Source organism: Triticum aestivum, chromosome 2B (genome assembly GCF_018294505.1).
Source record: "Triticum aestivum cultivar Chinese Spring chromosome 2B, IWGSC CS RefSeq v2.1, whole genome shotgun sequence".
In the NCBI taxonomy this organism is placed as follows: domain Eukaryota; kingdom Viridiplantae; phylum Streptophyta; class Magnoliopsida; order Poales; family Poaceae; genus Triticum; species Triticum aestivum.
This window is the reverse complement of record NC_057798.1, coordinates 688107681-688124246: the sequence shown is the minus strand read 5'-3', so window position 1 is coordinate 688124246 and position 16566 is coordinate 688107681. Positions and strand designations below refer to the sequence as shown.

At 47.2% G+C, this 16566-nt stretch overlaps 2 protein-coding genes and 1 non-coding gene across 3 annotated transcripts; 1 reads left to right on the top strand and 2 right to left on the bottom strand.

Moving 5' to 3' along the window:
- Nucleotides 1-2620: 2620 nt before the first annotated feature.
- LOC123042090 (uncharacterized) lies at nucleotides 2621-3205 on the bottom strand. Its single transcript, XM_044464612.1, has one exon. It carries the CDS (start codon nucleotides 3106-3108, stop codon nucleotides 2857-2859), a length of 252 nt encoding a protein of 83 aa, XP_044320547.1. The 5' UTR covers nucleotides 3109-3205; the 3' UTR covers nucleotides 2621-2856.
- Nucleotides 3206-3759: 554 nt separating this feature from the next.
- On the top strand, nucleotides 3760-3845 carry TRNAY-GUA (transfer RNA tyrosine (anticodon GUA)). Its single transcript is given in 2 exon segments — nucleotides 3760-3796; nucleotides 3810-3845. It is a non-coding gene; the product is annotated as a tRNA-Tyr (tRNA).
- Nucleotides 3846-4494: 649 nt separating this feature from the next.
- Nucleotides 4495-8497, bottom strand: LOC123046728 (probable UDP-arabinose 4-epimerase 2). The gene is made up of 11 exons (XM_044470152.1): nucleotides 8291-8497; nucleotides 7898-8048; nucleotides 7379-7503; nucleotides 6641-6754; nucleotides 6445-6552; nucleotides 6255-6346; nucleotides 5818-5959; nucleotides 5636-5730; nucleotides 5436-5565; nucleotides 5202-5346; nucleotides 4495-5083 (listed from the first exon to the last, which is right to left on the bottom strand). The coding sequence occupies exons 2-11, from the start codon at nucleotides 7956-7958 to the stop codon at nucleotides 4857-4859; spliced, it is 1239 nt and encodes a 412-aa protein (XP_044326087.1). The 5' UTR covers nucleotides 7959-8048; nucleotides 8291-8497; the 3' UTR covers nucleotides 4495-4856.
- Nucleotides 8498-16566: the final 8069 nt, after the last annotated feature.

The window sequence follows — 16566 nt, the reverse complement described above, 5'->3', positions numbered from 1 at the left end:
AAAATAAACCGTAGCTCAGATGGAAAAACTTTTTACATAAAAGTTGCTCAGAACGACGAGACGAATCCGGATACGTAGCCCGTTCGACCGCCACACATCCCTAGCATAGCAAACACGCAACTTTCCCCCTCCGTTTCATCTGTCCGAAAATGCGAAACATCGCGGATACTTTCCCGGATGTTTCCCCCCTTCACCGGTATCGCCTCCTACTGCGTTAGGGCACACATGGCATCGTTGCTTGTTATGTCATGCATCGTTATGCATTTGTTTGCATTGTATTCATTGTTTCTTCCCCCTCTTATCTCCGGTAGACTACGAGACCGACGCTGCTGCTGCCCAGTTCGACTACGGAGTTGACGGCCCCTCCTTCTTGCTAGAGCAACTAGGCAAGCCCCCCCTTTGATCACCAGATGTCGCCTATTCTTCTCTCTACTGCTTGCATTAGAGTAGTGTAGCATGTTAATGTTCGGTTACTCCTATTCTGTTGCATAGCCTGTCATTGTTGCTACAGTCGTTGATACCTTACCCGCAATCCTAAATGCTTAGTATAGGATGATAGTTTATTATCATTGGCCCTACATTCTTGTCAGTCTGCCTTGCTATACTATCGGGCCGTGATCACTTGGGAGGTGATCACGAGTATATACTATACATATATACATACTATACAGCTGGTGACTAAAGTCGGGTTGGCTCGTTGAGTACCCGCAAGTGATTACGATGTGGGGGCTGAAAGGACAGGTGGCTCCATCCCGGTAGAGGTGGGCCTGGGTTCCCGACGGCCCCCGACTGTTACTATGTGGCGGAGCGACACGACAGGTTGAGACCACCTAGGCAAGAGGTGGGCCTGGCCCTGGTCGGCGTCCGCGGTTACTTCATAATAACACGCTTAACGAGATCTTGGTATCTGATCTGAGTCTGGCCACTGGCCTATATGCACTAACCTACTACGCGGGAAAGATATGGGCACTCGACGTCGTGGTATGAGCCGAAGCCTTCTTGTCGTCAGCGATGAAGCGGCGCGCGCCGGATTGGACTGGAACGCCTGCTCTTGTATTAGGGAGGCTAGGTCTGCTTCCGGCCGCCGTCGCAACGTGCAGGTGTGTAATGGGCGATGGGCCCAGACCCCTGCGCGCATAGGATTTAGACCGGCGTGTTGACCTCTCTGTTGTGCTTAGGTGGGGCTGCGACGTGTTGATCTTCCGAGGTCGGGCATGACCCAGAAAAGTGTGTCCGGCCAAATGGGATCGAGCGTGTTGGGTTATGTGGTGCACCCTTGCAGGGAAGTTTATCTATTCGAATAGCCGTGTCCCTCGGTAAAAGAACGACCCGGAGTTGTACCTTGACCTTATGACAACTAGAACTGGATACTTAATAAAACACACCCAGACAAGTTCCACAGACAACCCGGTGATCGCTTTTCCACAGGGCGACGAGGGGAGGATCGCCGTGTAGGATTATGCTATGCGATGCTACTTGGAGGACTTCAATCTACTCTCTTCTACATGCTGCAAGACGGAGGCTGCCAGAAGCGTAGTCTTCGACAGGATTAGCTATCCCCCTCTTATTCTGGCATTCTGCAGTTCAGTCCACTGATATGGCCCTTTACACATATACCCATGTATATGTAGTGTAGCTCCTTGCTTGCGAGTACTTTGGATGAGTACTCACGGTTGCTTTCTTCCCCCTTTTTTCCTTTTCCTTTCTTTCTGATTGTCGCAACCAGATGCTGGAGTCCAGGAGCCAGACGCCATCGTCGACGACGACTCCTACTACACCGGAGGTGCCTACTACTACGTGCAGGCCGCTGATACGACCAGGAGTAGTTTAGGAGGATCCCAGGCAGGAGGCGTGCGCCTTTTTCGTTCTGTATCCCAGTTTGTGCTAGCCATCTTATGGCACCTTGTTTAACTTATGTCTGTACTCAGATATTGTTGCTTCCGCTGACTCGTCTATGATCGAGCACTTGTACTCGAGCCCTCGAGGCCCTTGGCTTGTATTATGATGCTTGTATGACTTATTTTATTTGTAGAGTTGTGTTGTGATATCTTCTCGTGAGTCCCTGATCTTGATCGTACACGTTTGCGTGTATGATTAGTGTACGATTGAATCGGGGGCGTTACAGGTTTGCTCGGGCCCCATATCCGTCTCATATTTGGGTTGAATATGGGATGCCGGTCAGCCTGGGCGTTTTAGGCCCGTTTGAGACGTCTGTTTGGATCAAGAAAACGTGACCGGACAATCCGCCCGGACACGTCCGTTTGAATCGAGAAAACGTGACCGGACAATCCGTTCGGACGTATGAAGCTGGTTTGAGAGGTCTGGTTGTAGATGCTCTAAGCTCGGAGTTCAGGCTGTACAAGCACACTCTGAATTACATAGAAACTTTTGAGCTGGCGTCGTCTCCGTTGTTTCGGATGTGTGCACGTACGTACACCTTACATGTGTACGGTGTACCTGCTCGCTTGATTCTGCGAGATATCGTTATCTTGGTTTGGTTTGGTTAGCTCGCCGGCCGGCGCTTCATGATCTGTGCATACCAGCATAATGTTGAAGTACAAACGGATTCCACAATTCTGGAAAAAAAATTGGTTGGCAGAACAAACTATGTGCTTCATCGTTGATGTACATTATTCATATGTTTATTCATAAAGGCACATTGACAAGGTTTACATTGATGACAGAGTAGGAACAAGAACCTGAACATGAACTGAAAGGAAACATGGCGGACATATAATTGCTACAGATCAAGGCGCACGGACGTCAGCGGAACGCCGACCGATGTTCTGCTTCCGGCCGGTGCTAGCTTGCTAGAAGTCTACGACGACGACAAGTTGATCAGCTGCAGGTGCATCATCATGGAGACTTATTGCTGTCGGCAGAGCCGCGAGCAGCCGGAGGGATCCCAGGGACCACGGGCGGCAGCGGCAGCGGCAGTTTGGGTAGTGGTACCAGAGGCGGCAGCGTCGGCAACCTGGGCACCACATCCTTCACCTCGTCGACGCCGCCACCGGCGCCGCCATTCCCTTTCAGCTCCCTCCCGTCGCAGGACGCGAGCACCATCACCACCAGCAGCAGCAGGAGCGCGACATCCAGACGCTTCGCCATTGCTACGCTTTGCTAATCAAGAACCGGAGATATTATTGGCCCTTTGGTATGCGCTATGGTAGCTGTGTCGATCTGCGACTCTGCATGAGCTTAGGCTGATCCATGTGCTGCGTTTTATAGGCGAGTTGTGGAGCGGGCGGCGTGTCGGGGGTAACAGGTATACGTGTCAGGAGAGGCACATAGGTGGCGGTGTGGTACGCGGCGGCGGCCGTGGGACGCGCGCGGGCTCCAGCTCCACCTCAGGGTCACCGGTCACGGGCGGCCGGGGAGATAAGACGACGCATGAATGGCATGTGCACGTCGGTGGAGCGAGGAATGGGGCGGATGGCTTCCTTTGTCTTCTCCGTGGCCGTTGCCGACGTGTTGCGCGACCTTGCAGCGGCTACCCCCGGCCGGTAGTACGAGATTGGGAAATTAAGAGACGACCGACGAGGTGGGTGGCTACAGGCCGGCCATGCGAACGTAGGTCTGCAGTACCACATCAGTCGGGCAAACAAATGAGTGTTGCGGTAGACGGAAAAGGAAAATATCGGATCATGGTAAAATCTTCATTGCAAAGAATGCGTGGTCACATACTGCAACCAGAACCCGAAATTAAAAAAGAGCACAAATAACGATTATATAGATTCTAGTTGTGTATGCAATCACAAGCCGACCTTAGCTCAGTTGGTAGAGCGGAGGACTGTAGTAATCGCAGATAAATCCTTAGGTCGCTGGTTCGAATCCGGCAGGTCGGACATCTTTTTGTACTTTTTGTTTGCGTAGTAAAAATAGCCCACAGACTTCTATTTTTATTTTTTTCGTTTTGAACATTTGCATAGTAAGTAAAATAACCCATAGATTACGTTTGCATATAAGTCATGTGTAATTTGAATAGACTTGCAAGCCAAGTTGAGGCAAACTGTCTCATTCATTTCATTAACACGTTTGAATCCTCCCTCAGTAAAGAAATAAAAAAAGAGCGTCCACCATTCGTAAGGGCAGAGCTTTCAGATGCGGATGACTCCTCCCGTGGAGAAGAAACCATGATCGCCGAGAATCTGCGAAATTTGGTCAAGAAACTTTGTTTCAGGGAGCTGTTTTTTTTTTTTCGTTTCTTTTGGAAGGTTGTTGAATGTACGAATCAAGAGGCTTACCAGCTCAGAATTATTAGTAATTTTTGGACAAGCTCCCAAAATTATTTGAACAAGCAACAATGTATTATGTATAGATAACAAATGTCAAACACCGGGCCTCCAAATTCAGCCTTTCCTGCGAGAAAAAATATGCAAAACCAGTAGCCCTTGTTTCCTTTTTTTTTGCGAATGAGTAGCCCTTGTTTCCTGCCTGGCCTGGTCAAGTGAAGTGAGCAGCAAATCTGCTGCGGTTAGAGATTTTTTATCAGAGTTCAAATAACTACTTATTCATATCATTCCATCCATCCACTTCACATCGTACCTCGTACATGAGATCCATCTACGTGTCTACAGCACAACTCGTATTTGTGTCATATATGCCTCGACCAACGAACAGCAAAATAAATTAAATGTCAACGACAAAAAGGAAAAACCTATAATATATATGACGGTTTCTTCTAAGCGGCCATTCTCTGTATCTCCTTCCAGGTGCTGCGAAATAACATCACTATCCTCCTGTGGTTGCCTGCTACGTGTCTACGGCGAAGGACCAGTGTTCTCAAGGCTATATCACTGCACATGGACCCATGGGTCTGTGTTGGCGAACTTCTGTTGAACGTACCGAGCATGGGATCAGGCCGACCCGTATCCGCCCGGGTGCGCCTTCTGCCATTTCCAGGCCGTTGCAAGGCTCTCGCGGAGGTCTGTGTGTTGGGCTGTCCAGTTCAGCTCGTCGCGGATCTTGGCCGGGTTGCTGTATACTTCGGCGTAATCCCCGGGTCTCCGGTCGAGGTAGTCAACCTTGATGGTCGCTCCGGTCGCCTTCTTGCACGCTTCTACAAACTCCTTCACTGACCTACCTGATAAAAACATCAACAGGATACAAGTTCAGAAACAAGCGAGTGTGTGGTCTTAAATAGATTTTAAGGTATTCATGTGCGGTTGTCCGCACGGCATGATTATAAAACTTTCAACAACCTTTCCCTGTGCCGACATTGTAGATTCCAACTTTGTTAGGCTCAGCTTTACCAAGAGCTTTGACATGAGCATCAACAAGATCTGTGACATCAATGTAGTCTCTTACACAAGTTCCATCAGCGGTAGGGTAGTCCGTTCCTCGAACCTAAAGGGGGCAGATCGAATGTCATATACCGTGATTATTATGTAATGTCAACATGACGGATGCTAGAATGAGCATGTCAATATGAGTACCTTCAGCCCTGGAATGATTCCCGATGCTGCATCAAAACACGCACCAGAAATCCTTCCATGCTCACGCAGTTCAGGCCTTGGAGCTTCCCCAAGGCGTCCCTCAGGGTCTGATCCAATCACATTGAAGTATCTAATTCAAAAGAAACCATAAGTGGGTTTCCTATGGATTATATTTTTAGTGTAGGGTAGGAGAGACAAACCTTAAGATCATCACAGCCATGTTCGATTTCTTTGAGAAATCTAGAATGATGTCCTCGGACATCTTTTTTGCCTTGCCATATGGATTGATAGGTATCTGCGTGGCAACACGAGTTATTTACTGTGAGATTATTAACCTAAAGTGAACTGTCAAAAAAGAGAAGTTCAGGCACCAAGGACCAACCTGAGGAGTTGTTTCTACAATAGGCATTGTGTCAGGTTCACCATATGTTGCACAAGTACTCGAGTAAATCAGAGTTTTTACATTATGTGCTGCCATTGCCTCAAGCACTGTCAACGTATTTGATGTTATGTTGTGGTAGTACCTGTTATATCAAACTGTCAATATTAGCATTCAATATTTAACGATGAGCTGTCAAGAATGGCAAAAATGGATGACCTTTATTCTAATTTATTTTCATTTAATGCTATGATAGTATTATAGATTGCCATATTTGGCAGTTTATGGAAACACAGGTGATTTGCAGCCTACATATTACACAGGAGATACACAGTATCAATGATCTGTATTTATGTAGAGCTATTTAGTGCTTAGCTTTCTAATTAGTCCGAGCAATACAAGGACACTGTCACACCACATGCCTAAAATAAAAACTGTACCTTAGTGGCTCTTGCGTGCTCTCACCAACATAAGCAACAGCAGCGAAGTGCATAACAGCATCAAACGCGTTCTCCGAAAACATTTTGTTCACCTGATTGTCGGTTAAGTGCAAAACACATTTCTCAAATGCATAGATGTACAGAACATATATATGGTGGTCAAAGTTATTTTTGGAAGGACAAAGGATACAGCTTTCGGATCGCCTAAATCAGTGTATATAAACTGAAGCCTCCCAGGCTCTGGAAACAGCCTCTGAAGAGCTCTGACAGCTCCCATGTTCCCTCTCGAAAGGTTATCCTGTGAATATGAGATGGCATAAGTCTCTCACTACCAAAGTTCATATAACATAAGAACTAAAAATGTAAACAGGGAATAAGAAATTTACCACAATGGTAACTCGGTAGTTGTCCGTAAGGAGACGAAGAGTAGCATGTGAGCCAATGTATCCAGCACCTCCAGTCACCAGCACATGAGTCACCCCAGTTTCATGGCGAGAGAACTGCAGCACATGTAGATGCATCAACTCCAGTTTGAAAGAGTGGAGTTGCAGGAGTAAATAACTGTAAACTACTAGATTGGATGGCAATCTGAAATGTCTGTACGAAATCGCTTGCGTCTGATGGAACAATGACTATAGTTTATCTAGAACAGATGATGCAACAAAGTATTATATAATAATCTCAGCTAGAAGAAGAAGAATGGACTGTTCGTCAAATTAGATGGCAGAATGAAATGTTCCAACAAATTGCCTTACTGGCCCTTTTTGTCATGGAATCAGTATATTAGTGCTCCATGTGGAACTTGAATGATAACATTAAAATTAAGCCAGAAAGAAGGAATCATGACAGTGCCAACTCATCAGCAAGTGACAGCGACATAGCATTCCTACGATAACCTCAGCTGAAAGAAGAAGAATGAACTGTTCCATCAAATTAGATGCAGAATGACATGTTCCTTCTAGCTGCCTTACTGGCCCTTTTTGTCATGGAATCAATATACTAGTGCTCCATGTGGAACTTGAGTGATAACATTAAAATCAAGCTGGAGAGAAGGAATCAGGACAATGCCAACTCATCATCAAGTGACAGTGACATAGGCCAGTTGGTGAGAGGTTAGCACATACCACGCTAGTACCGCCAAAACCAGGAGACTGTTTCAACACAAGTATGCACATGACAGTGAGGGCGGCAGCCACCGCGATCTTTCCTGCGAAATTAGGCTTGCGTCTCGTGTCACCGAAGTCCATGCCTGCAAAAATAATGTGCCGAATTCAAAGTTGTGCCAGCAAAGTCATAGTGTCCCGGCCCAACTACATGTTCTCGCACTCATAGGTTACAGTAAATTTGAACGGTATGTACTTCACAGAAGTACAATCACATAATCAGAAGCTCCTGTAATATTAATGGCATGTATTTACAACATTTGACCATGAACAGACACTTTCGTGTTGCAGCCTGCAATAACTATCAAGGTCAAACATTTGGTCTATATGACTATACCATTCAAGTTTCATTCCCTGGTGGTAACCGGGTCAAGTTTCATTCCCTGGTGGTAACTGGGTCGATGAGAACAGACGCAAAAAAGGTAAAGTGAAAATAAAAGTAGCACAAGACCATGAACTGAGGAAGAAATGATGTTGTACCTGACAAGATCCAAGACCTGGTGGTCCTAGCTTGGCTTCTGCTCCGGGGGGTTGTTGGCATGTGCGGTCGGCTCCCGCGGAAGAAACCAACAAGAACTCAACTTCCTCCTCCTCCCTCCTCCTCCTCCTCCTCCTCCTCCGGCCTACGAATCTGCACCGGCAACATGGTCACGCACGATTATTTGCAAGAACAAAGAACAGAGACATCGTCAAATTGGCTTCACAAGAAGGAAAAACTCTGAAACAGCTGCACTGCAGCTCGCTGACGGAATAAATCACACGGAAAGCAAGGCGAGGAACAGGGGAAGGCGAGGAAAGCATGGTGGCAGGAACCCAAATCCTTGACCGGAGGGGAGAGAAGAGAGGAGAGAGGAACTGAGCCAGGGAACTCACCTTGCGAGCAGATCGGCGCGGCTGGAGACGGAGGCGGACCTCGCCGGCGATTTGGGCGCCGGGCGAGATCGGTGTGCAACGGTCCAAGATGGGGGGAGGCCGGGGGAGGGAAGTGAGGCAGAGGAGGAGCAAGTCGTCGGGGAGTTTCTATTTACCGAGTCATAAAGCCTGCGCCGATTTATGGGAATCTTCTGCGTATGGCTCGCTGGCTGGATTCTCGCGTATTTAAATACGGTTCTTTTCTGTAGACCGGGAGTATTTTAGCTGGAGGCAATTGTTTAAATGGAAGGTCTAGGTAACGAATGTTCACCCCCGGTTCCTAAGGGGTGAAGTGCTTGTGCCAGTGGGATGCAACATTATGCGGTTCAGATGCAATCACAGGGGGAAGAAGAAACACGGAGCGGGAGGAAGGGCGCGATGAGGAGATGTGTAGCGACATCGGCTTATCGTCGTTGGACAGAGAAAGGGGATGGACGTCAAATAGTGTCGAACTGCCCCATAGGCTGAGGGGGTGGCGGCATATAGCCGGTGGGTGATACCGGCAAGACAGTTGGATGACACGCACAAATCAAGAAATGGTCCAAAAAAAGATGGATGCCATTTTTTCAGAGGTACGCATGTCAATGCGGAGCTAGACAGGAAGCTCGGCGGGGGGCAAAGCAAAAAATACGAACTGTTGGAGGGACCAAGATCTTACTCTTTTTTTTCCTAATCCAATCCCTGCATAATAATGTTTCAAGACTGGGGCGGGGGAGGGGGGCAATGGCCCCCTCAGACTTGTACTAAGCTCCGGCACTGACACAGATAGATGGTTGCCGACGTTTGATGGTGACATGGGTGTAGGACGAGAGGAGACAAAGCGGTGGTGGTGAAGCAAGGTTGTGACGGAAAGGGTAGAGCGTCGGCGATGGAAGTTTGGACCAAATAGATGAGGAAGAGGGAGAAAGTGAACTATCTCGCGAATGATCATGCTTCATTCAAGTTTTCGTGTTTAAAGACCGCCATAAGCACACTCTAAGCAACACCCACACATATTGCCCGATTAAATGGATGGGCTCCTAGCCAAGTGTCGAGAACACGGTGTTGTCCCTCAACAGACTCGAGTTTGAATCATGTGGGCTGAATAATTATTGCGTGGTTAACATGTATACTCCGATCAAATATGTCGCACCGTATTACTATGATGGTGGATTTTCTGAGCTCAAGCTCCATGGAGTTTATTTTTTGAGAAAAAAAACAAAAATCACATTTTTTGTTAAGTTTCAAAAAAAAATCTGAAAAAATACACATAAACATAAAGATGCATACTGCTTCAAAGCTTCACCCCATTTTTAGAAACTAGTCATGGTGTTGCAAAGAATATAGTAGCATGACAGCTGCATAGTGCTGGAAGCCAGATGTCGTAAGAAGCAAACATGTGTGCTTCTTTTCTAGCGCACATTTTTTTTCTTAAACGTGCGCTAGAAAGAAGCGCGAACTTGGATGTGTACACGAGACACGCGCACACTCTTTGGTTGCCGACACAGACAGAACTGAAGTTTTTTTTTTTTTGCAACTAAGATGTGTCACATGGTTGGGGTGCTGTGCTGGTCGCCTGCACCGGATTCCTGCGATGTTACACTATATGGTTGTTTTGGGCAGCACGTACAGTAAGAGCAACTCCAAAGGGCCGACCCATTTCGTCCGGCTGCGTTCGTTTTGGTCGGCGCGGACAAAAGTGGCGGCCCAATGTCTCGACCCAAACCCAAATCACGTCCGCGTCGCGTCCGCGCCGACACATTTGCACCCCAAATGCGTCGGCGCGGACGCCGAACGGATGCTTCGTGCGTCTTCTCGCTATCCGCCGCTCCCCCACATGACAGTCGTCCAACTACCCGCTGCCCACGCGGTCAGCTTAATTTATGACGATGGGCCCACGCGTCAGCGATGGCGCTCGTCCTTTTTTAAGCCGACTGTGCGGTGGGGCCGTCCTCATCCAAACTCGCCGTCCACATCTGCCCACCTTTGCTCCCTCGTCGCCGGCAAACCCTAGCCACCACAACCACAGCAAGATGGGCCTCTTCTCCGGCGCCAGCGGCAGCAAGGCCAAGGGCAAGTCACCCGCCACCCCTTTCCCCTCCGAGTTCCTCCCACCTTCGCCGGCGCCGGCGCCTCGCTGGCAGAGGCAGCGCTTCAACGTGCCAGTGCACCAGGCGGAGTGGCACTGGCAGAACCGGCAGCCTCTGCCGTATCCGGACGTGGCGCTGCCGCACGACTGGCATATGGATCCCGATAGGATCCCAGTGCCAGCGCCGTGGTCGGCTCGTGCTCACGCGGAGGAGGTGCGGCGCTGGCGGGCGCTGCTGACACCGGAGCAGCGCGCCGACCCGGCCTACGCAACCGACTCGCCCAACTGGGCGAGGTGGTTCGCCTTCGAGCACGAGGAGGCGAGGCGACGGGGCGTGTGCGAGGTCGACCGGAGGTTGCCGCCAACGCCGCTCGTCGTTCGCAAGTAGGACCAGGCGGCGGAGGACGCCTACCAAGCGGCCCTTGCGGTCGTCTACCGGGAGAGCGAGGAGGACGAGCGGCGCAGAGCGGAGGCGACGGAGGTGGAAGAGGAGGCCCGGTACGAGGCGGCAATAGCGCAGGCTCTTGCCCTCTCCGCGGTGGGCGACAGCGTGGTGCCGCTGGTGGCCCCGCCGTCCCCCATCAAGCTGGTGCCTGAAAGAACATGCGGTTCCCCCATGTTTGGTTTTGGTAATTGATGACAATCTCTATGAACTAATGGTTGTCTTGAGTTATATTTGAAGGATTTGTCCATAGGATTTTCTTGAAGTCCATGTGTTGGTTTCAAGGAGTTTATGAGTTGACCAAGGTGCTATTAAGGAATTATCCAAAGATTGGTCATGCGAGTGTTGAGCTTATTGCAAGCATGTCTTGAAGAAGAAGGTTGTGTGATCATTCATGTTTACCTTCAATACATCATCCAAATGAAGAGAGTTGCAAAGATTTAAGGTTGATCAAGACTAAGTCAATAGTGAATCAAGTTGATCAACTCACAAAGCGTAGAAGATGTACCGAGAGGGATCAAGTGATCCCATGGTATGGTACGTATCCATGGGCTTGCATCAAGAGGAAGATATCATACAACCCATAGAAAGGATGACATCAAGTGGTGATCGTCATCAAGATTGCCGTGTGCAAGTTCAAGTGGAGCATCACGAAGAGATCAAGTGCTTGAATCTTGCCATCCATTGTGGTGTCAATGGACTTGTGAAGATGAGCCGAAGAGTGGCTCACCCATAGTGGACTATGGGGGAGCAATCATCTAGTCTTCATCGAGCCAACGCAATCAAGAAAGGTGGTTCATCTTGAGGGAGTCAAGATCGTCATCATCTAGCTCAAGTGGACCATGTGCAAGGCAAAGGTTTGCCCTTGATAGGTTTTCTATTTTGCCGGTCTCATGGTGGTAGTAGGGAGACCGGGTTATATGATCGTTTGCCGTACTATCAAGGGGGGCTCTCAAGTTGGTAGCTTGATCGTATCGTTAGTAGAGATCTCAAACCCTTGCATCCTTGCATCATGTTTCTTGGTTCTTGTTTGGTTCTCTTTGTGAGTCTTAGAGCTTATGGTCATCTTGATGACAAGCTTGAGTTCATCGAAAACAGAGTTCACATGCGTCTTCTATGATGTTTTCGGTGTTGGAGGTTTCACCGGTCTTTTCCGAGGAAGGGTTCTCACCATTTTCCTTTGGGCCTTTTCTCATTTGCTTCTTATTGGTATTTCTTTCAAGATTGTGTTAGCCCTTGTCGCCCTTGTCGCTAGCTTTCCAACAAACTTGGTTTCGTTGAATTCGGAGTCCGTTTGCAAAAGTTGTGGTTGTTTTGGTAAAGGCTGCAGCGGTACTACCGCGACTGGAGCGGATGTAATTTTTTACTACCGCTCTAGAGCAGTACTACCGCGGCTCCTAAGCGGTAGTACCGCTCCGGACCAAAATCTCGTGTTTTGCTCAGCGAAAGTAGGCACAGAAGTATTTTTTTAGTACCGCTCGCAAGCAGTAGTACCGCTACCATTTGCGGTAGAGGTCGAGCGGTAGTACCGTGAGGACGAGCGGTACTACCGCTCCGAAGGTTCTTTTGGCCTTTTTGCCTCCTCGTTGTTGTGTTTCAAAGGGGTACTACCGCCCTAGCGGTAGTACCGCTCCTTGGAGCGGTAGTACCGCTCTGTGCGGGCTGTGAGCATAACGGTTGGATTCGGGAGCTCCTATAAAAGGGGGTCTTCTTCCCCATTCAACCTTATCCTTTGAGCTCGTGTTCTTCCCCCATTGTTGACCTTCTTAGAGCTTGCTAACTCTCAATCCCTCCATGGATTCTTGCTAGTTTTTGAGGGAAAAGAGAGAGGAGATCTAGATCCACATTTCCACCAATCACTTTCTCCTCTATGTGAGGGGAACCCCTTGGATCTAGTTCTTGGAGTTCTTGGTGTTCTCCTTCTTGTTCTTCCTCTCATTTTCCTCCCTAGCATTAGTTGCTTCGGTGGGATTTGAGAGAGAAGGACTTCGGCACTCCGTGTGCCCTTGCCATTGCATTTGGTGCATCGGTTTGAGTTCTTCACGGTGATACGTGGAAGTTACAAGTTGAGAAGCTTATTACTCTTGGGTGCTTGGTGCCCTTGAGCTTGTTCCTCTTGGGTGCTTGGGCGCCCTAGACGGTTGGTGGTGTTCGGAGCTCAATCATTGTGGTGTAAAGCTCCGGGCAAGCGTCGGGGTCTCCAATTAGGTTGTGGAGATCGCCCCGAGCAATTTGACGGGTACCGGTGACCGCCCCAAGGGTTGCCAAAGTGTACGGGTTCGGTGACCGCCCCCAAGGGTCGCCATTTGTAAGGGTTCGGTGAGCGCCCTCAAGGGTCCCTTAGTGGAATCACGGCATCTTGCATTGTGCGAGGGCATGAGGAGATTACGGTGGCCCTAGTGGCTTCTTGGGGAGCATTGTGCCTCCACACCGCTCCAAACGGAGATTAGCATCCGCAAGGGTGTGAACTTCGGGATACATCATCGTCTCCGCGTGCCTCGGTTATCTCTTACCCGAGCCCCTTTACTTATGCACTTTACTTTGTGATAGCCATATTGTTCTTTGTCATATATCTTGCTATCACATAGTTGCTTATCTTGCTTAGCATAAGTTGTTGGTGCACATAGGTGAGCCTAGTTGTTGTAGGTTTTGTGCTTGACAAATTAACCGCTAGGTTTATTCCGCATTTGTTCAAGCCTAAACCGTAATTATTTTAAAGCGCCTATTCACCCCCCCCTCTAGGCGACATCCATGATCTTTCAATTGGTATCAGAGCCTCGTCTCTCTTTATTAGGCTTTACCGCAGAGAGTAAAGATGTCGACTAGGGGATTAGGATTCTCTGACACTCTTAGTTTCAGTGGCACAAATTTTGATGTTTGGGTAATTCGCATGCTTAATCTCTTTAGGGTCATGGACCCAAATTTAAAGCAAATTGTAGATATGGGTTTTTCTCCTCCAAAGGATCCCCAAAGATTATCTTTAGAGGATGAGAAAAACTCTTATCTCAATTCTCAAGCTTCTAATGTGATTTTCGATGCTTTGAGCAATGTAGTTATATTTCAACTCATGTCGTTCCGAGATGCTCATGAGTTGTGGACGAAGCTTCAAGATAAATATGGTGTGTCCAAGATTTGTGGGGATGATTGTTCTCCCTCCACCTCCGGTCGTATAGTCTTCTCAACTTCTTCTACTTCACCTACATGTGGTTTGCCACAAGGTAATGACATGCTGAGTAGTGTTGGTCATTGCAATGATGATAGTATGCTTATTGTGGATGATCCTTCATCACTATATTATTGCAATGCTCCTTCTTTGGGCTTTAACACTTCGAGCACTCCAAATATTTCACATGCTTGTGTTGATAGTCCTTGCATATCATGTAGAAATTTCTCGACTAAATCTCATGATGATATGCTTGCTATGTCTTGTTGCCATGATAAAAATGCATCTATTTCCTCGAATTGTTGTGCTAACAATGTAGTGGAAACCGAACACTCCATGGAACAAGATGTGGTGTTTAATGGTGCCTCAAGGGATCCTACATCATCATCTATTGCTTTTTGCCTTATGGCTAAGGCGTCAAAGGTATCTCCTACTTTGTACCCCAATATGTCTCTTGATGATGATGTTGATGCTAATGATGATGAGGATAATGATGAAGAGAATGATAATGTTGCCTCCTTAAAAACTAAGGGGGAAATGATTTTTAAAGCTCTTCATAAAAATAAAATTGCTCGTTCCAACTTCATGGAAATAATGTCCATTGCCATTGATGGCAAGAAATACATTGAAGAGTTGGAATCTCATCTAGAGGAGCATGAGGCCACCATTGATAAAATGGAAGGTCATGGGCGTGATTACGCTAATGAGATTGCGGACCTATCTCAAGCTCTTGAAATTGAACAAACCACCAAGGAATCTCTTGAGGAGACTTTTGCTCTAGAATTGTCTAAAGTGAAGGAATCTACTGATAGAGCTCTTAAGGTGGCCAATGTTTTTGAAACTAAAAATGCTAAGCTTGAAGTTGCTCATGCTAGACTCCTTGACGATTTTGAGCACCTCAAAAATGGCTCAAGGGTCATCAAGGGTGAGCTCATCAAACTCACCGAGTCACATGCTCAACTTGAAGCTTCTTATTTAAAAGAGCTTGCCAAGTTGCCTTCTCCTCTTGTTGTTAATGATGATGCTTGTGCTACTAATTCTATTACTTGTGAAGCATACATTTTGAAGGAGAATGTTGAGCTACGGGCTCAACTTGAGGTGCTATCTTGCAATTATGGGAAATTGGAAGAAAGTCATGAAAAGCTCTCAAGCTCTCATGATGATCTTCTAGTATCCCATAGTGTGCTAAAGATAGCTCATGAGGCCATGATTGCTAAGGTAACATCTAGTGAGCCTCATGTGGATACTAGCACTACTTCTAGTCAAAATAGTATATTGTCATGTGCTAGTCCTTGTAATTCATCTACTCACAATGTTGGTACATCTTGTGATGAATTGCTTTCCTTGCCTTGTTGCTCTAACGATGAAGCTTATACTTCCTCTAGTACTTGTGTTGAGACTAACCATGTAGAGGAAATCAAAGAGCTCAAGGCCCAAGTCATTTCTTTGAAGAAAGACTTGGAAAAGTGTCATGAAGGGAAGGCCACACTCAACAATATCTTGAGTGTGCAAAAATCCCCCAATGACAAAGGTGGACTTGGATTCAACTCCAACAAGAAGAAGAAGTCCAAGTTGAACAAGAAGAAGGGCCAAGAACAAGTCAAGAATTCGGCCAAGATTGTTTGCTTCAAGTGCAAAGTTGAAGGGCATCATGTTAGATCTTGCCCATTAAAGAAGAAGGCCATTAGTGTCAAGCAACAAGGGAAGAGGGCACAAGTTCAATCTCATGCTCAAGATCAAGTTGAAGAAAGGCCTCTTCCCAAGAAGACTCAAGTTAATGCTTCTCAAATTGAGAAATCAAGTGAGAAGAAAGTGAAGAGTAGACGTTGCTACTTATGTCGTGAGAAAGGTCACGTCGCTTCTTCATGCACTAGTGGTAACTTATCTAACCCAATTATTATTGATGATATCTATTCTCTTGGTAAGGATAAGGTTGGCAATGTGTTTGCCAAGTTTGTTGGTACTCAAAGTGGTGTCAAGCAAAGAACCATTTGGGTAGCCAAACCTATTGTGACTAACCTCTTAGGACCCAACTTGGTTGGGGACCAACAAGCTCAAACTTGATCAATAGGTGTTGTTCGAGGGCATTGGAGACTTGGCTACATTATGAAGAATTAAGGGGACTTCATCATTCCCTTTGTCTCAAGCCAAGTCAATTGGATTATCAAGTTTCTATCTTATATCCAATGTGCCTCCTTGCGGTAACTTGTACTTAAATTGTTTACCTTGAAAGTTACTTGCCCCCTTGCATGTTTTGGTTTTGTTCCTTGCATGTGTTTGTATATGTTGCGCTTCCAACTTGCTTATCTTGAGCAATCAAGTATGTGTGTGTTGTTTTGCACATCATGTACGTGTGCGTCGTGCGTTGAGCCTTTTTGCTTCCTGTTTGTATCCTAGTTGGCTCGTGTGAGAGATCAATGGAACATCCCATTTTGGGGGAGTGATGTGCTTTGTGCACCTCACAATCCTATAAGTGTGTGTACATGAGGAATACCATCTAGTATTGATATTACAAGATTATCTAGTCGCTAGGTGGTATATCTCTCATGAGAAATTCAAATTCT